Source organism: Typha angustifolia, chromosome 1 (genome assembly GCF_048772165.1).
Source record: "Typha angustifolia cultivar Huaian chromosome 1, ASM4877216v1, whole genome shotgun sequence".
Classification (NCBI taxonomy): Eukaryota; Viridiplantae; Streptophyta; class Magnoliopsida; order Poales; family Typhaceae; genus Typha; species Typha angustifolia.
The window spans coordinates 4,117,885-4,137,675 of NC_133239.1; the positions used below are offsets into that span (position 1 = coordinate 4,117,885).

Consider the following 19,791-nt stretch of genomic DNA (forward strand, 5'->3'; position numbering starts at 1 on the left):
TTGGGGATCCGTACGCCCAAGAACAACTCCGTTTCCGGATCCAACTCAAACATATGTAATATGACGATTCTTTTTCTCCTTTTATTATTATTATTTTAATTTTTTTATTTTTCTAATCTAAAAGTGTAGTACACTTGGCGGGCCCACCACATAGCTATGCAGTCCAGATCCTACTTAGTTTAGTATAGAAATTATCGATTCGATACTACCCGTTAAAATTTAAATTCTCGGAGAGTGCTGGTTCTTTTTGTTTAGATTATGATAAGACTATGAGCTAGCTAGGATTTATCTAGAAACAAATAAAAAAGGTTGTGCGGTGGGTGTCCTCTAATATACGAAAGGGATAAATATACTAAAAAATTTTATATATAACACTCTATTATAATTATAACGTAACTACGATTTACATTCTATATTTTTTACTATTTATTATTTTTGAACTGACAATATTAGAATATTTCATTAAATAGAGATATTTTATTTTTAAAATAACTAAAATACCCTTATACTATGATTTGGTTAAAGATATTTTCATAATTTTATTAGTTTAATTAACTTAACTAAGATATTTTATTAGTTTTTTTTGCACATATTTGCTAAATCATAGGACTTGAGTTGCAAATATTGAAAATGTAAAGTGTAAACCGTAATTTTATTTAAAGACAGAGTGTTATATACAAATTTCTCTCTATACTATGATCCCAACTATTATTACAAATTTTCGTATTTATTCCCTCATTTATTTTTTCCTTAAATAGTTGAGAGTCCAACTGTCAAAAGAAGAGTGTTTATATGAAAATAAGTAACAATTCAAATATGATGAAAATTTTGAAACTCAACCTATGCTTGGTTAAATATGATAAAAAAAAAATAATGATCGTATTTTAGTCAAGACCACATGAGGGTTAAATATTTAAGTAGATAAGATCTGTTTGACTTATGATCAAGATATATTGTTAGGAAGTGCCAATTTTAGCTCTGCTAAAGTTTAACATCTCATACTTATTCTCGCTACAACGAGAGTCTCCTCTTGTCATCATCGGCAATCTTGCCTTCTCCCCTTCCTCCCTTAGTCCGAATGACTAGAGAGGGGAGAGCTTTCCTCTTTCTAAAGGGTCTTTCTCCTTTTTCTCTATCCATCATTTTTTTCAATTCCCTCCCCCCCCCCCCCCCCCCCTCTCTCTCTCTCTCTCTCTCTCTCTCTCTCTATATATATATATATATATATATATATATATATATTCTTTCTTTTCTTACCGTAGTTGCTTCTCCTTCTTATTGTCACCGTCTTGAGGCTACTAGATCCACCATAATCTCTTCTTATCATTGTCTCTCCAAGTTTTCTACTCCGAGCTATTGATGCTCGAATAATAGAGAGATGGTGTGGGTAGAGTTTTGGCTTCGTCATCCACTCCATCCTCCCCGTTTTGTTGTCTTCTCTATATTTACCACGTTATTGTTGTCATCTTCACCACACCTTCCTTGCTGTTTCAACCTTGTTGACTTTGTCGTCGTGTCATCTTTCCTTCCCTTTGCTCCATCGAGAGTTCTTGCTGGAAAGACGGCTTTTTGATGGCCCACAAACTACTTCGGTCAAGTTTCGTTGTTATTGGCTTTTATTATTATTATTATTTGTTTCTTTAGGGGACATAGAATCTACATTGCTTTAAAATTATTATTGATCACGACAAAGCTACAATTAGCAGTGTAGTTGTTTATGTGATTTAGGTGTTATCATAGTTAAATCTTGTTCACCCTTTGAAATTGATATCTGTTTTTCCATATCGTGCAGATGCTGGGCCTTTTCAAAATATCTCTTCTTTTTTTATGCATCAAGCTTGTAATTTATCAAATTTACCCAAACCACGTGGGATTATATATATATATATATATAATTATTTTTTCCTTAGTTTCAGATTTACTAAGAATGCTAAGTATTGTCAAGTACCCGCAGGAATTTGCATGAAGTACAGATTTTAGTAGGTGAGTAGTTAATTTCCTAGAACTTCAACATCAATGAGCATTTCTTTTTCACCAAATGGGAGTTACTGAATGTGGTAGCACTTTATTAATGATATTGACTTGTTGTCCTAGCTAGTGTTTTCAATGAGCAAAAAGGTACCATATAATGATATTATTTTGCAACAGCTCGGGGGCCGGGATTTCACCTCCAATCCATTGGTACAATTAGACTCTTTACTCGTGCTCATAAATCGATCAATCAAGTCAATTATTTATGCCATTTCTATTTTATTCTTTAATAAATTATATATACATATATATATATATATATATATATATATATATATATATAAGAAAGTTAATTCTATATAATTTTTCCTTTTCAAAAAGAAAAAGGAGAAAATTTATTATATTGGATAATAAAAAGTTGGCGGAAAATATATATATATATATATATTTTAACAAAAAAACACTAATCGCACCTGCTAAATTTATCATCAATGGCTGCGAATTAAAAAATAATTTCTCCCCCCGCAAGCGTCACCTCATATTGCCTCACGTGTATCGCTGCACGTGCCGACGTCGTTGGACAAGCTCCTCTATGACCTCGTACCGACGAATATCGTCAATTCTTTTCCGAACAGCAAACAGCTTTTACTTTTAATCGTGGAGCGCTATCGTTGGTCGAGTAAAGTTTCCTCCACGAATGATTGCCTGCCAAGGCTGCAGGGTCGGATGTGTGCTGCCTACGAATCGGCAGCAAGACTTGCAGCAAAAGCGAGAACAGCAGGACGTTACGCCCCGACGAGTAACGGGGCGAAACGTAGCCCGAGGAGCGTTACGGCACGATCATCAACCCTCCTCAGATATCGGGAGCTGCGTTACGCTCACCGCCGCTTGATCCAACGGCTTACGGTTAAAGTTTGGCGTTCGGGCCCACACAACATAGTATTGTTTAATATTTTTCTCATGTTTGCCTATTGATGGCGAGACAAGGCCAAATGACGGCGTTGGTACCGGTCTAACGGTGACCGGTCGGACCGGTTTAACCCGGGTTAAGCTAACCCTCGTCTCTCTCTCTCTCTTCTTCTTCTTCGCTTTGTCTCTCTCCTTTGGTCGACGACTGTCCCAAAGCTACCGTAGCAACTGGCTTCGTCTTCTTCTAGCATTCGGTCCTTCTCTGATGTCCAAGGAGGAAAGCAGCGAAGGGGAAGAGAGAGAGAGAGAGGGAGGGGAAAAGGAGGGGGATAAGTAGAAGTGAAGGGAGCAATGGTGGATTTCTGAGGAATTTGGTTTCGGGAGGGAGAGATTTTTTTTTGGAATTCTAGAGTTCGGATCGGTGGAATTAGGGGTTTCGGGTGGAAATCTAGAGTTTTTTGTTGGGTTTGAGTAGTAGATGAGAGATCTGGAAGTGGGGAGGAGGAGAGGGGGGAGATGATGGCTTCGTCGGAGGTTTCGGTGAAGGGGAGCAATGGACGCAGCGAGCCGAGCTTCTCGTCGTCCGGATGCAGCGAACGGACGACCGATGGCCGTGAGGCCGGCCGGATGCTCGCCGGCGTTCCGGTGGCCGGCAGAGGTAGGGTTTTATGGCCTTGACTGATCTCTTTAGTGGATTCGCCTCTCGATCTATGGGTGTTTCTTAGCTGAGTAGAATTTCCTTGTTCGTAGATTCGGTCGACGCGCTCTACAACGAGCTCTGGTACGCGTGCGCGGGGCCCCTGGTGACGGTTCCTCGAGCTGGGGAGAGGGTGTTCTACTTCCCCCAGGGCCACATAGAGCAGGTAAGCGATCTTCTCCACTTCGATTGGAAGAAGTATGTGTATTAACTATTACGGTTCCTGAAAATTACTTTTTTGGGGAGATTTCTTAGTTCCACTTCCTTACTGCGATGTAGTTTTTGTCCCAAAAATCTAAATTTAGGTGTTTGATTTGATCGCTAGGTGGAAGCTTCGACAAATCAGTTGGCGGACCAGCAGATGCCGGTCTACAGTATCCCGTGGAAGATCTTGTGTCGTGTAATCAACGTTCACCTGAAGGTAACTGAAATCCCCAAAGTTTTGGAGAGCAAATCATCTTCCCTTTGTTTTCTTCCATATTTTAGGTGGTCCTTGCCATTTGATAGGCTGAGCTGGACACGGATGAGGTGTTTGCCCAAGTGACTCTGCTTCCTGAATCAAAGGTCCTTCCTTCACATCTCTCGTGTTTTGTGGTTTGGTTTGAATTGCCTAGTTGTTGGAGCAGTGAAAAAATTCTTGCTTTGCGTTGTCTTTTGTTGCTTATATTAGCAAGACGAAAATAACGTGGAGAAGGAGGCGCTGCCCCAACTGCCTCCTCGGCCTCACGTGCACTCTTTCTGTAAGACATTGACTGCGTCGGATACAAGCACCCATGGCGGGTTCTCTGTGTTGAGGAGGCATGCGGATGAGTGCCTACCTCCCCTGGTTGGTGTTCAACTCTGTTCGTCCCTTATGATTTTCCATCTTTTCATGATTCCCGTGCCTTGGCATGTTTTTGGATTTTTGATTTATTATCTCTTCTTGATCAGGATATGTCTCAGCAGCCCCCGTCACAAGAACTGGTCGCTAAGGATATGCATGGCGTAGAGTGGCGCTTCCGCCACATCTTCCGTGGTAATCCACTTGCCAGCTTTGCTACCTTATTATTTAGTCCAAGGATAGGAACTTTTTAGTTTCTGTTTTGCATCTATCTTTGTTGAAACTCTACTCATATGACTCCTTTGATCTTATCTTTTGGGAACTTTTATACTTGTACTGTATCATGAAAGAGCTCTAATTTTTGTCTTTACTGATGCAAGAGTTGGCTCATGGTAATGCAAATTCTGGTTTATAGTGATGATATCTTTTTAGGACTAACTAGAGACTGAAAGGTAGATTATTATGTCTTATTGTCTGATAACTTTTGTTTCTTTCAATATTTCATGTAGCTAAGTATTTCAAATAATCTGCTGTTCATTGGCTGTAATAGTCATTATAGGTTTGATGAGGTCATCATTTCATATACTGCTAGATGTGATGTTGCTTCCCTGAAGATTAAGCAAATCCATATACTTTGCATGGACTACTTTGCCTTAAAGCTGATTCTTTTGTTACTCATTTGAAATAACTGGTGATTTGTAATGAGAAACTTACTCTTACATGAATGCACTAATTTTCTACTTTCTTTCACAAACTTTAGGTCAGCCACGAAGACACTTGCTTCAGAGTGGTTGGAGCGTTTTTGTTAGTTCCAAGCGACTTGTTGCGGGTGATGCTTTTATTTTTCTAAGGTCTGCTTCTGAATATTACCTTCCATTATACGAGACTTTGACTTCTCAATCTCATTTCTTTATACTAAACTCTGTTTTCATTAGCAGAGGAGAAAATGGCGAGCTACGTGTTGGAGTCAGGCGTGCTATGAGACAACAGACAATCGCTCCATCTTCAGTCATATCAGGGCAAAGTATGCACCTTGGTGTGCTTGCAACAGCATGGCATGCTGTTAACACAGGGACCATGTTCACTGTCTACTACAAACCAAGGTTGGTGGCCAAAGCTTTGTGGTCTTATGCATTATATCATCTCCTATAGCAAGTTCACTCATTCCATTATCATCCCTACAATTGGAAAGTTTTTAAATGTAGAAGGATATTCGCATGTCTGCCAACAACATTCCAATTTCCCATTACTTGTGGTTCTACCCTTTTTAATTTACAGTCACTACTTCATTGATCTATCAGGACAAGCCCATCTGAATTCATTGTCCCATATGACCAGTATATGGAGTCTCTCAAGAGTAATCATTCTATAGGGATGAGATTCAAGATGAGGTTTGAAGGTGAAGAGGCTCCAGAGCAGAGGTATAAGCAGTTCATACTTCCAAGTCACTTAGTGTATATAGTAATTTGAGAAAACTCTTAAGTCAGCTGAGCTATCAAATTTGTCTCTCAAATCTGTCATATTATGCTGCCAATTTAGGTTCACCGGTACCATTGTTGGCATAGATGATGCTGATCCAAGCAGGTGGCCTCGATCAAGATGGAGATGCCTCATGGTAATTTACGTCATGTTTTTTTTCTCTAAGTGTTTGTCAGGTAGACTTAAGTTGTACTGATGCTTGGTTTTCAGGTCCGATGGGATGAAACCTCTTCTGTTCCTCGTCCAGAGAGAGTTTCTCCTTGGAAAATTGAATCTGCTGTTACCCCTCCTCCTGTTAACCCCCTCCCAGTGTCTAGACCCAAGAGGCATCGGTCAAATGTTATTCCTTCTGCGGAGTCATCTTTAATTGCAAAAGAAGGTAAGTCCTTAAAATCTAATTTATTCTCATTATTGGTTTTATTGTGATCTTTTCGTCGGTCTTAATGCAAAACATCAATGTATTTCCAGCTGGTTCCAAAGTCACAGTAGACCCTTCCCAATACCATGGCTTCTCAAGGGTCATGCAAGGTCAAGATATCATGACCTTGAGAAGCACTTTTGTGGATAATAATGAGTCTGACACGACTCAGAGGCCCATTATGTGGTCTGCAATGGTTAAAGAGAACAATGATGCTTCTGCTCAGAAAAGATTTGAACAAGAGAATTTTGGGCATATGGCAAGGCATGAGACTTGTTACACGGCGATGCCAGCATTTCGGCCTCCTAGCAGTTCACGTAGTTCAAATGGGTTCTGTTTGTCATTCTTTGACCAGACCTCATGCGACACAAATCACTGGAAGGCACAATATCAGGAGCACCTTCCTGAATCATGGTCTTTAATGCCTTCAAATTCTTCCTTCAATATGACTGAACAGAATTTCAAGATGACTGGACAAGTCAGTGAGCTACATTATCCAAAAAGTGGAAGTATTAGGTATGGTGGACAGGAAGGATACTCTATAATGCACAATCCAGGTGGTGATCACCACTCTTCAGACTGGCTCGATCATTTTCCTACTGATAACACCTCACTACATAGGTTGGTCAAACCTAAACCATTGGTAGCAGGCCAAGGTTATAATGCAAAACCTAGAGCAAGTGGCAGCTGCAAGCTATTCGGTATCCATCTTTACAACACCCCTGTTACTGCTGAACCTGCAATACTACCTGAAGTTGCACCCACTGAGTCAGAGTCACAATATCTGGCTGCATCATTGCAGCGGCCACAAGCTGTAGAAGCAGAAACATATTCAGAGTCACTTAATGTTACAAAGTCAACTAATAATTGTCCAGTAGGTGCAGATCTGGAGAAACATGCTCAGCCTTGCGCACAATATTCTAAAGATTTACAGGGAAAATCCCAGGGCAACTCAACAAGAAGTTGCACGAAGGTACTTTTTAATTGCCCTTGGTCAATATTGCAGACATGCCTGCTCATCCTCTGTTAATTGGTGAAATATGCTTGCTCTTCCTGTTTTGATTTGTCTCACCATCTATTTCTCTGTTCTCATTTAGGATTCTTTTTTTCTTGGCATGTATGAGAACTAGGTGCATTTTATTTTTAGACAGATCATGCTGAATCTTTGTAGAAATATAATTGCGTAAATTCTTCCAGATATCAAAGTATCAAACATTGTCCATAATATGGGAGGTTTTTCATTGTTTCTTTTTCATGGTTGCAATTTTTTCTAAACTACAATACACAATGTTATATTGTTGATATCAATTCTGAATCCTTCTGATCCTTTGCTACTAATGTAGAAAAGCCAAAATATTGTCATGCCAGTGAGGGTACTTTTCAGATTTCTAAGTTGCTTAACAAACTTTATACCCAAACAATTATTGACTCTCCTAAGTCTTGAGGTTAGTTTTAGATGTTTGTGTGAGACAAGTTGATGCTGGCTGAAAGACCGCTGTTTTCGACCAAAGAGCTTCATTTCATGAGATTTTAACAGTAATATTTCAGCACCATTTAGTTTTGGCTAAACCTGTTCTAAGATTCTGACTCGCAATATAAAGAGGATGGATTTCTGTAGCTTCCAGCAGCTGGGGTGAATTCCTTTTATTTATTCTATGTTTATCATAATATCATTGTAAAATTTCTTTTAGAGTGGTTAACATTATCTGATTTTTGTAGTCTGATTTTAGCAAGGCTCATGAAGTTTTCTCCTGATTTCAGGTGCATAAGCAAGGAATTGCCCTAGGCAGATCTGTGGACCTTACAAAGTTCAATGGCTATGAGGAATTAATTGCTGAGTTGGATTGTATGTTTGAATTTGAGGGCCAATTGATGACCCGCAGCAAAACTTGGATGCTCGTGTATAGAGATAATGAGGGTGATATGATGCTTGTCGGAGATGATCCCTGGCTGTAAGTATTTGCAATTCAAAATTTCAAAACCTATGTGTTTCATGTGGATATCTCGAAGTTAATTTCTCTCTCTAAACAGTGAATTTTGTAGCATGGTTCGCAAGATCTACATATACACACGAGATGAGGTGCAGAATATGAATCCAGGTTCATTACACTTAAGAAGTGAAGAGAGTCCTGCTGCTTCAGAGGAAAGGGCAGTTGCCAAAGAAACAAAAGGCTGCTTGCCAGCATCTTCATTTAATCTAGAGAGCTGTTAGGGCTGCCTTCTGAACTTTCAACGTGAGCGACAGTTTTTTGGGGTACACATAAGCATTAAATCAAGCATTAAATACACTTGGCACTGTGGTAAAATTGTTTTGATCCAAAGGCTTAGTTGTCACATTTATGTAATGCTTTGATATTAACCATTGTCATTAATATATTTATCATGCATTCATGCTTTTTATTTATTCTGCTAATTGATTAGCTCTAAACTCTTAGTATGTGATGATTGTGACACTATATAGTATTTAGTGCAGCCAATTTGTTCTATTGAGTTACCAAAACCTTTTTCATTTAAAATTTAGAACAAAAGGGTTCTATCAAACTTGCAGCTATTCTTTTGTCTATTCAACTCACCATATTATTTCCTATGTAGAAAAATAAGAGCACAGAGGGACTAATGTTTCGTCTATCCTGGCTTTATGTAGGTACTTAGAAGTAACAAAAGAAAAGAAGGAATGCAAAGGGAAAGCCTTTCCTTCTGGGTTTGTTCCGTGAAGTATGCTGTAAACCCCTCCATAATGTCCCTGTTGATGGTGTGATCTGGAGGTTTTTCTGTTCTTTCTTTTTCTTTCTTTACTACAGTTTTGATTGTATTCTGGCTTTTGTTTACAAGATGTCTATGCTATTTATCATATATGTTTTCCAGAAAGGTAAGAGAGGCCTTGCACTCTTAACCCACTATGTAAATAGATCTTCCCAGTTTATTATATTTTCAATCCTACTCAGCATCCTCAGCTGTCAATCGTTCTATGTTTGCTCAATATTGCCTGAACCTTTTTTCCATGACTGCATGTAAGGTTGAAATATTAGCCTGAGAATGGTTCACTGATTACATCAAGCTGATATGCAGCACATTCTTGTCTAGCATAGTTAGTCTTAACTTACATATCGTCTCTCTTTTCCTTTTTATTTCCAGAGGGAATTACATGCATCTTTACAAGTATGAACAGAACTAAGTATAAACATCATATGATTTGTTCTATCAAGATACTCGAACTCGTTTGAAAGGATGCTTTTAATACATGTCAATGTGTAAAATTTCTTAACTTTGGTTTCTACTCCAGAAATAAGTATACATTGATACTAATTGATGAGTGCTGGTGCTTCTAAAGGAAGGATATGAGATTCTGGTCAAAAGAGAATGCATGTTAAAGATAAACGGGTGATTATATTGGCCAACATTTCTTCTCCTGTCAAAGGTTAAAGCTTTTGATGCCTAGTCATTGACATTCAAGTTATTGCCACTTTCTTTGGTTCCAGACTTTATGCCATTAATTGTTATTTAAACCAAGGGAGAATGATGCAATTTGGTCCTCACTTTTCTGCAGTCTAAGCTATCACTGTCACCTTTCTGTATCTATGTTTATGCCAAGCCAAATCACACTCCCCTTTGTTTTCCCTGAAAGTATATTATTGAATCAGACAGGAGAATCTCCTTTTCAAGGGACAATGCTAAATGGAAGTGTGCATAGTGGGTTGGCAAAAGGGTTCTCTTCTTTTGTTCTGCTTTGTGATACATGGTTTCCTTTCATTCTGTGGATGCTTCTCACATCTTCTCCCATCATTACAGAATATTGTATTTAAATGTCAATGCTGTCACTAGTACTCTTGTTGCCAGAAGAAGCACATAGATTTCTCCATGAGATGCTAACAGGCTATTTACAAGAAGAAAAAATTCTTAGGTTTTAGTAATAATATATAAGATTTGGGCTCTTGATACTGAATATAATAAAATGCAAACAATTTAAAATAAGAGATATGCATAAATCTACACATAAACAATGACTGGTCTTCCACATCAGGGATTGAAAATGGTAAAAAGAGATTAAAAAAAAGTATCCTTTTGTTTCTTTTTCTATATTTTTTTTAGATAGAAAGAAGTATACTTCTAACCTTTTTCTGTGTGTGATCAAATCCAAAGGCCAAGGTTGCTAATTTTTTATCCGGCAGGTGGTAGTAATGTTTTATTTTACAGATTATCTGAGACGAACTCAAGCTTTGAATATTTAAACTGAGGCATGCTAGCGTTTCTATTATCAGTCTGCTGAAATTTGTTAACCTTTATAAGCTAATGAGTTGTGTTCGAGTAATGTCGGGCTTTAATCGTGTGACCCCATGTAATATATGCATATTATGTTTGTGGTAAAATATCCAACCTATTTTATGATCAACAGTTTGTGTTCAGGCTGCCAGTCATCTTGATGCTACATTTGGGTTCGGTGCGAGTCTACCTTTATTCGATTAGTAATGTTTGATATGGGTTGGGATTTGGTGCGGATCAGTTCTGATGTACGCCAACTTTGCATGGATTAACCTATATTAAATCTGATCTCGAAAAGTGGCTCGAGTTCTAGTTTCACATTATTAATCAACTCTTGTAGGGTTGATAGATATTTTTTTCGTGATTAAGGAGGTCATGGGTAACTCCAACTCTAAATAATATAATATTATAGAGAAATTATTTAGTGGTTTCGTGGCTTAACGTGCAATTAGCTTAGAGGAGTAGCTCGGTAATATGACTGCTTGGAACATGTCACAACGATACATATGGTTTGAAGTTTAGAGTGGACAGCTTATTATATTAACTAGAAGCTTAGTAAAATCTAAATACCTCTGTATCTAAGGAGGATTGACTTTTTATCTAGCCCACATCTATCATTCATGCTTATAAATGCTAAAATAACAAAAAATCTAGTTTCACATTCAAGAGAATGTTAAAGTCAAACGTGAGTAGTTTATCGTGGAATAGATGGTGTAATACCTATGGAAATAACTCGTGACCGTTAGAAATGGAAGTCCCAGCACCAACATGACGTTGGAATTGAAACGGTATGAGATACATATCCAAGACATAAATTATATGGAACATTTTAATATCCTTACTAGATTTCAGAATATATTATATAAAAACTGGTTTGAAACGTATTAATAAACTCAACACCCTTCTCTCTCTCTCTCTCTCTCTCTCTCTCTCTCTCTCTCTATCCAGTCCTATCGAAGTGTGTTTGGTTGATAATACGTCGTGAAAGTTTTAAGTAAAATCACACCTAGTAAGTAACTATAACTTTTACAATAATTAATTAGAAGTATTTAGTAAAATTATTGTAATTACTTTTTAGTGAAATAAGAATGATTATAATTAATAAATAATTATTATAATTAATAATTGCATGCAGTATATAAAAATGTGGAAAATAAAATGAGATAAAGTGATTTTAGGGAGCGCAGAACTCGCGTACCGCTCTATTTTCTTCGTCTAAATGTCATAAAGTAATGAACTTCTAGAAAGTAATCACTTTCTTTCTCTATATTTCATCAACCAAACACATAAATTAGTGCATAAACTTACCTTAGTTGCAAACTAATTCCTTCTTATTTATAGCACCTAAACACTACTCTGGTTCAAAAAATATATATTAATAAACTCGAACCCCCCTTCTCTCTCCATCCCTAGGTGACCTTTGGTTGATATTACAATAACTAATTTGAAATGGTTGGTAAAACTTATTGCAATTAATTTTTAGTAAATTAAAGATTATTGTAACTAATAAATAAATTTTATAATTAATAATAGTATACAGTATATAAAAATGTGGAAAGTGAAACTAGAAAAGTTTGATAATTTTAGGGAAGCAAAGAACTCACTTCTCACTTTATTTTCTTCATCTAAATACCGTAGAGTGGTGCACTAATAGAAGAATATCACTATTTCTTTCTCTATAATATTTCATCAACCACGCACACAAATTAGTGCATAAGCTTTCCTTATTTACAAACTAATTCATGGCTATTCATAAATAGCACTCAAAACGCTACTCTCTTTCAAAAAATTATGTACAACTTAAATTTTTCTATCTCAAGTGAGGAAGCATTATAAAATTATCACACCACCTTCCTTACGAAGATATGTATATAAATTCTTTATTCACGTTGAAGTCAACCAAAGGAGGCGTTCAATCTCTTGCTATGCCACTCGAATATCACCAAGAGACGGAAAGACTAATACAAGCATTCGACCGACTCCTATTTTGACACCATAAGAATAACCAAAACTTCACGATAATTTATTTGCATGCATCCGTTATTGTGTACCATAATCCCTACGTCAAGAACGCTACAAGGCTTTGATTTTGACACAGTGGAGGGCGTCATACGAGTAAATCGATAAGCTCACACACAAGGATCGATGGACGTAGTAACTATATGAAGAGAGAGAGAGAGAGAGAGAGAGAGAGAGAGAGAGAGAGAGAGAGACGTAGATATATTTATTTGCATTTTGGTCCTCCTGCTCGTCGGAAACGTTTTGAGAAGCATGGATGCAACAAGGAATTGCATATATCCTCTAATAGACTGACATCATAAAGTATCAATGGATCCAAGTTATGATAAAACCCAGAGATAATGAACTTGGATTTGAGATGGGAATTCCTCCAAAAAATAGATTCTTTTTTTTTTCATTGTATTATTGTTTCTATAAAAATTGATTATAAGAGATGAATCTTGACAGGTATTACAAACAAAAGACAACAATAAAATTTATATTCAACATCCTAGGGTTTTTGTCCCATCCAGATTAGTAAAATATCTCTCTAGGAACAAAACAAAAGAATTCAAAAAAAAAAAAAAAAAAAACCCTACTAGGTGCGATTGTGATACATATTGGTGGAAATTAATCAAGAATATTGCACTTGCATGACTGTTAGATTCGATTGTGAGAGTAGCTTATGGTACCAGTTTATCTTAGAACATCAAGCAGATTGAGCCAATTTTTTAAGCTTTTTCCTGTTCTTCTTTCATAAGTTACTCTTTTCAGCTTGAGAGATGATGGCATCACCAGATTTTACTGGGGTTGGAAATAATTTAACTTGTATGAGTTGGGATACCAATCTTCACTGTATGTTCAGCTCCTGTTAATAGCTGAGCTTTTAAATTATCATGGTTGATGTGATTTATTTTCTTTTCTATTTGTGTGTGTTTGGGCTGCAGGAAGGTGGATAATATTAGGGTTTAACCACAAAGTCATACTCGTTGGCGCGCCGGTATAGAAAGGCTGAAGCTTCTACCCTGTTATAAAAACAAACAGTAGTTTAGTCTACTATGCAGTTAGGTTAATTGGCCAAGATTGGCATAGATCACCTGATAAATGACAGATCAAATCATTGATCAGCGATCTATGCCAACCGAAATAACTGGTAGATGCATATAAAGTACCCTCAATTCATCACCCAATAAAACTTCCAAATGTAAGTAAGATGCATCACTCACCAGCCAGGATGAACGACGAATCTTCCAGTAGACAAAGCCCAATTCACCTGAGAGAGCAATGGATAAGAAACAGATCAATAAGCTGTTAAGCAGACCTGAATGCTTATGTTGGCTAAGTGGACTGAGTTCAGGAGTTAGGTATTCAATGGAGTTGGGAGTAAAAATAAAACCTTGTTGGTCCCGAGAGAATTGGCGACGACATGAGTGACATGCTCGTCGATTTGGTTCGTGCATGATGCCCCAAACTGCTGAGCCATCTGCCAAAGCGGGTGTAGTTGCGGATTGGCTTCTTCCACTGGGAAAATCCTGCTGAAAACTATCCGGCATCCTGCAAGGATCTTTCTTTGCTCAGCTGCAAGTATATTCCTTACGTCCACATCATTGACAGAGATATGAGAAAAGAAGTTCCGGTGTACTCGCTCGATAACCTATTGAGCACATAAGCAAACATGAGAACAACGAATTTCTTTGGAAAAACAAAGAAACAAAATCATTCAGCAAACTGCTAATGAGCAGCAAGTTCCCACCACCAATGAAGAAGCAAGGGTACCATCTTCTGGCCTCTCATCGTGATCTATCTCAAGAAGTGATGGACCAGAAAGGCCAAAATGCCGTCTACTGCAAGGGAAGTAAATATACCTGCAAAAGATTATACAGACGGCATCAATGAAGCTGTAAAGAATTTTTCCTTGAGACAGAAACAGGAAATAAAATAAAATAAACAATGCGTGGAAGGGAATGTCTAGAATACCGCTCGACTGCAATCAAGTTAAGTTTGTTATGAGGCCAAACTTTCACAGAGTCATCAATGATGACAACCGCTGATTCCATACCCAAAACCCCATCAAGGTCCTTGCTTTTGGGTACCCTCTCTTCACCATCGGGAGAGTCATATTCATCTCCTCTGGAGATAACTCGTCCAGCAAACAAAGTACCGGTTGGATCGAGTACTTTTGCCATCTCAGTAGCATATAACTTGTTTCCCATCGTATAAAGATGCAACTCATACAGCTTACTCGCCTACACCATATAAAGAGGACTATATTAAAATCTTTTCCATGAAAAGTGGATACAGCTTAATAAAAACAGAGAAAGAATCATTAATACATAAAAGGAAATCATAGGGAAGCAACCTTCTCCAGGAAGTCCCAGACTCCTGGCCTCAATTTGGTCCACATTCCCAGATGACGGAAGCAGAAAAGATGCCGTTGTGACTTCCCACGGTCAAGCTCTTCTTTCTTTCGCAAAATCTCTTCATGAACTGGATCTACTTCAATGAACTAACCAGAAAAATATATGCAGAAAGAAACCTTAGCCTTGCATAGATGTAAAAGAGCCATTGCAAGACACTAGTAGTAAGGAAAAGTACAATACCTTAGCTGAGTTGAGAAGAGTGTGATCCAGATCAAGTACAAGACAAAGCTTTTTTGCAGAAAACATTTTATTCTGTTCTGCTATCCTCCGCGCTCTCTCTCGCAGGATTGCAGCTTTCTGTTGGTCATCATATCCACCCAATAGATGATCGACCTCTCCCCATGGGTTTGTTGACAGCAAAGCACCTCTCACCCTTCCAGGATCCACACCAGATGCAATCTTTGAATCATACAGTTCTGCTGCATCAGGTCTCACATCCACCCCTTTTATGGAATTTGAATTTCGTAGGGAGATATTCTGTGGAGCCATTGGGAGAGCAGCAGTTGATTGTGAACTAGTCTGTGCCTGCTCTCCATTCTCTCGGACTATTAACTGATCTTTCTTAACCTGGTTAACAGATGAGAGTGTTCCGTTTGGTTTTGGCTGCTGAGGATCTCCAAGATCATTCTTCTGAACAATATTACAGTGGAGAATGCGGCGAGGATCACGAGGTTTCATCTGAATTGTTCCCACATCATTCCGCAAATTCTGAAACAAGAATGGAATAAGTAACTAAAATAATTTACAATTGAAACTTAAAAATAATTAAATAGATTGCACATGCAAAATCTGAAGAGATCAAGGAAAGAGCAATAATGTTGCTACGATACTATAAAATAATGATGCAATAGGTTCTTCTCTAATTGGCTGTCCTGTTAAAACGTATTACAGATTGTAGCCCAATGATGAGGCATAAATTAAAAGTCAAAGCAATCTCAATCTCAAAAGCTATTTGTATCTTCAATTGATTGATGCGCAAGATATAAGGAAACTAAAAGGCTTCGACCAAAATCTCCATGAAAAAAACAAAATATCTCAAATCTAAGGACCAAATCTCAGCAGTGACCCTCACCAGAGCACCTGCTTCAGCCTGCATTTGAGGCCTTCCAGCCTGATTCTGCCTGACTTCGCTGGAATACATGGAAGTGCCACTTGCTGACAAGACCGCTCCAGCTGCTATATTGACACCTGTAGTACTTGTAGCATCAACTGTCGATGCAGCAATTTTCTTCTGAGCCTCCACTTGTAATCTCTTTTGTTCCTTTTGAATTAGTTGAGCCAGCATTGTGGGGTTTACAGCCATACCCCATAACAGAGATGGCAAAGAAACAGGCGGTGCAGCTCCACTACTTGCTCCAGAGAAGTTAGTATTACTACTAAGTTGTTTGTTAGAACAAACTGCATCAACTCCTACCTTTCCAATGTCAACCTTGTTCAATTGAATTCTGTCGCCAGGATAGGAGGCAACACTGCTGATGTCTTCCAACCATCCACCTCTTCCTGATGTCATCTGCATATCTCTAGAATTTATAACACCATTTCTTTGCTTCTTCAAATTAGTTCCTCCTGGTAGGAATTCATCATCTGCCTTGTGCTTCCTAGAGTTTGTTACAGTGCAAGGAGCGATCAGTTCTCCAGATACCGTATGTTGATTTTGGTATAAGCTACCTCCCATTTCAGAGTTTACAAACCTAAGCCTTGGATCTCTACTCTTAGCTGCAGGCTTTACACCAAAATGACCAAGTGATGTAGCAGGGCCTCCTTGACACTGGGTCAAGCTATCTGCAAATACACTGTCACTACTGGACCTCACAATCTGCATTGGACTTGACATAATCTTAGGTGCAGCTTTTCTAGCAACTGAAGAACTAGATACTTCACCCTGAGGATCATCATCATCATTACTCTCCTGAGAAGGAGTTGGACTAGGAAGCCGGTTGCTTGAATCAAAGGAATTCCGGCCATATTTCTGTTGGTAGGATGAGAAGACCTTAAGGACATCTGTTACATATAAATGAGTTGTAGTATCTTCACCTCCAGAACTCCAGGAGGTTATTGGCTGAGTTGACACGGAAGCACCTCCTTCCAAGGTGATGGGTTTTGGTATAGGCAATGGTGGTTGCTTCTCCCTGGTGGGAGACGGAAGGCTGCTTTCATCATAATCCATATGCAGATCCAGTAATGGACTAACAACTCTACTCCTTGAAAAATTTGGCAGTTGTAAATTGGGCAAACCATCATTTGGACCATTGTTGTCAAGGGAATTGACTGCTCTTGTGTCTGATAACGGCTTCTCTAAAGAAACCAAATCATGAGAAGAGATGGCAGGCTTTTCAACTAGATTAACATCATTCATAGCAATCCCACTCCCAACATATGGCTTGCTAATTTCCTTGCCAACGTCAAATACCAATGATTGCACAGTTGCATCTAGCTGTTACAGGGAAACAGTGAGTTAGATTCTTCTGGCTGCCCTGAATAATTAGGCTGTTGGAAAGATTACAAACCTCTTTCACTTGATCAGGTATCAACAGATGAGAATATTGGTTCTTTATATCGATCAGCAACCTACAACAGATTCAATGAAAGGTGTTTACCGTAAATCCTCAACTAAAGAAATTGAAAGGGCAATATCTCAAGTGAGAAATATGAGAATAAACCTCAAGAGAAACTCCTTATTTTCGTCTCTTCTTGGCAAGTTGCCTGAACTAAGCACCTGTGAAATTAAGACCAACAAAATACTTATGCGTCAGATCGCTGAACCATAAGTTAAATATCCATTGAAAGCTCATAAAAAGAGGTCAACATCTTACAGAATTAGCAGTCTGAATTCCCCCAAACAACTGCTGAATGATATTATTGAACATAGGAACAGGTTTCGTCACCTCCATAGACATAGTCTTCAAGCTCTCGAAAGACTTCAGCAATCGAGAACAAGCAGCTTCGAATGATCTACATATAAGAAAAGGGAAACCCAGTGAAAAATAAAATACATTAGTTATAGTTCATTTAATCCCCAAAGCCTACAAAAGAATCACACATCCCAATTTCAAGATCACATTTAGGTCCTTGTTGCAGAATTTAATCTTGTAAATTAAGTAGCTTCAGATGTCCATTTTTTGGCATCACATTATGTTCTTTCTCTCTCTCTCTCTCTCTCTCTGTTCTTCAAATACTTAAAAACTTACGCCTCAGCCTCCTCGACAGTTACATTCTCCAACTCCTCCGATACTAAGCTCGCATGCCTCTCGATACCCCCGATCTTATAGTCGGATTCATTTTCAACGGATTCCTTCTCCGGAGAATCCAGATCGATAACGATGGTTTCACAGGGGGGCAATTCTGATACGAATTCAATCTCCCCTTCCTCCAACTCCCCTTCCTCCTTTCCCATTCCACTAGTGGATTCTTCGCTGCTGTCGTCTATGATCACCTCACAGGATTCCATCTTTGCCGGCTTACTCTCATCGGCTGAGCTCATCGGCATCAAATCCAAATCGAGAGGCTTGTTCTGCATGGCCTGCGCCCAGCTGAAGCTGTACAGATTCGTGTACTCCATACAAACGCTAGATCTCGGCGGCCGCTTGAAGTCGTCGGCGGAGATCTCCTCCAGCGACGCCGAGGAGTCCCCGTCGGACGAATACTTCTCGTCCGACCGTTCCTTCGCCATCCGCTCTAAGGTTTCCTCCTCTCTGGGGTCCAAGAAGAAGCGATTCGATCCGGCGAGGCGCATAAGCCGGTGGGGTTTCCGGATCCGAGTGTTCTAGGGTACGATTTTGGGGGGTCAGAGACTGCCGTTTTCGGCGATTCTGACCTCGTTTTGAAGGGTTTAACGATGCAAATCGATCGAGAGGTTTTCAATCGGTACAGATCGCCCTGTTTGGTGAAATCCGCGAGACGATCGCTTTGATCGAACTCTTGTAGATAGGATGAGGAAAAAGAAGGTGTAGAAAGAACGAGGAAAAGGAAAGGAGGGGCAGCGCCGTAGCGGGCGACGAGATTTGATTTTAATAGGAATGGTTTCAGATCACAGCCGTACACGTCAGCCCACGATTGCTGTATCCAGATTCTAATTTTGGTTTAAATAATATGCAAATTTTATCGAAAACACCCTAAGTTTTTCTTTTATTATTATTCACATTCTACTATACAAACATTTACTTTACCCTCTGCATTTCGCTTAAAATACTTTAAAAAATAACCTTATTATTAGTTTTCTTAACAATCAACTATCAATTTATCATATAGATGACTTAAAATAACTATATATGCAAAATAAACTTAATAACTTTGAGTAATTTATTCTAGATTAATATAAAAATAAATTAAAAGGTAGATTTTAAAGTCTAATGATAGGTACTTATTTTTATTTTCAAAAGTAATAGAAAATTTTTATTATGTTAGCTACTATTAAGATTTTGAGATATTAAAAGGAAATTGCAATTGCCGAATGATATCTACTTTTGAGTCAATTTCCCAAATAGTAAGTATTATATTCCACCTTTTACTTCAACAAATAACTACGGATCGCTGACTTGGATTATTAGATAGATTAAGAGTTGGAACTTACAATAGGATGCTCGTTATTAGTAAGGTCACATTAATTACGGATGATCATTTAGTTTTAGCATAGTTTTAGGGCAGGTCAGGTTAAACCCTTGCTCTTATTACCCTATTGATGACACTTTCAACCAGGTCATGCTCTCCAAGGAGGAAGATGGAGGCCCATTAGTTCAGGTTTTTCTTTTTCTTGCTCTTATTTCTCTCTCTTAATTGGTTTCGATTTTTTTTACTAAAAACAATTTTCATATCGGTTTTT

General features: G+C 38.3%; 2 protein-coding genes across 3 annotated transcripts; one reads left to right on the plus strand and one right to left on the minus strand.

Annotated features, from left to right (window-relative positions):
* Positions 1–3,001: 3,001 nt before the first annotated feature.
* Positions 3,002–9,265, plus strand: LOC140764755 (auxin response factor 23-like). 2 transcript variants are annotated; one of them, XM_073103501.1, is made up of 15 exons: positions 3,002–3,538; positions 3,631–3,743; positions 3,903–3,998; positions 4,085–4,141; positions 4,248–4,403; positions 4,508–4,592; positions 5,158–5,248; positions 5,336–5,500; positions 5,699–5,818; positions 5,937–6,012; positions 6,087–6,255; positions 6,345–7,267; positions 8,056–8,246; positions 8,326–8,548; positions 8,939–9,265. In XM_073103501.1, exons 1-14 carry the CDS (start codon positions 3,397–3,399, stop codon positions 8,504–8,506), a joined length of 2,565 nt encoding a protein of 854 aa, XP_072959602.1. In that variant the 5' UTR covers positions 3,002–3,396; the 3' UTR covers positions 8,507–8,548; positions 8,939–9,265. The 2 variants fall into 2 exon arrangements, with proteins under 2 accessions (XP_072959602.1, XP_072959593.1); XM_073103492.1 differs by having other exon boundaries at positions 3,003–3,538; positions 8,326–8,528.
* Positions 9,266–12,915: 3,650 nt separating this feature from the next.
* On the minus strand, positions 12,916–18,947 carry LOC140763842 (RNA polymerase II C-terminal domain phosphatase-like 3). Its single transcript, XM_073102210.1, has 12 exons — positions 18,161–18,947; positions 17,786–17,924; positions 17,633–17,688; positions 17,480–17,540; positions 16,045–17,406; positions 15,153–15,680; positions 14,912–15,058; positions 14,530–14,798; positions 14,306–14,417; positions 13,949–14,206; positions 13,779–13,825; positions 12,916–13,577 (listed from the first exon to the last, which is right to left on the minus strand). Exons 1-12 carry the CDS (start codon positions 18,703–18,705, stop codon positions 13,514–13,516), a joined length of 3,588 nt encoding a protein of 1,195 aa, XP_072958311.1. The 5' UTR covers positions 18,706–18,947; the 3' UTR covers positions 12,916–13,513.
* Positions 18,948–19,791: the final 844 nt, after the last annotated feature.

Excerpts from the sequence above, each read along its gene's own strand:
- LOC140764755 (XM_073103501.1), top strand. The coding sequence starts at position 3,397 with ATGATGGCTTCGTCGGAGGTTTCGGTGAAGGGGAGCAATGGACGCAGC. Across the intron at positions 3,999-4,084 it reads TAATCAACGTTCACCTGAAG|GCTGAGCTGGACACGGATGA; the intron begins GTAACTGAAATC and ends GCCATTTGATAG. Across the intron at positions 8,247-8,325 it reads GTCGGAGATGATCCCTGGCT|TGAATTTTGTAGCATGGTTC; the intron begins GTAAGTATTTGC and ends CTCTCTAAACAG.
- LOC140763842 (XM_073102210.1), bottom strand. The coding sequence starts at position 18,705 with ATGCGCCTCGCCGGATCGAATCGCTTCTTCTTGGACCCCAGAGAGGAG. Across the intron at positions 14,799-14,911 it reads TCTGGGACTTCCTGGAGAAG|GCGAGTAAGCTGTATGAGTT; the intron begins GTTGCTTCCCTA and ends TATATGGTGTAG. Across the intron at positions 13,826-13,948 it reads ATTCTCTCGGGACCAACAAG|GTGAATTGGGCTTTGTCTAC; the intron begins GTTTTATTTTTA and ends TTGCTCTCTCAG.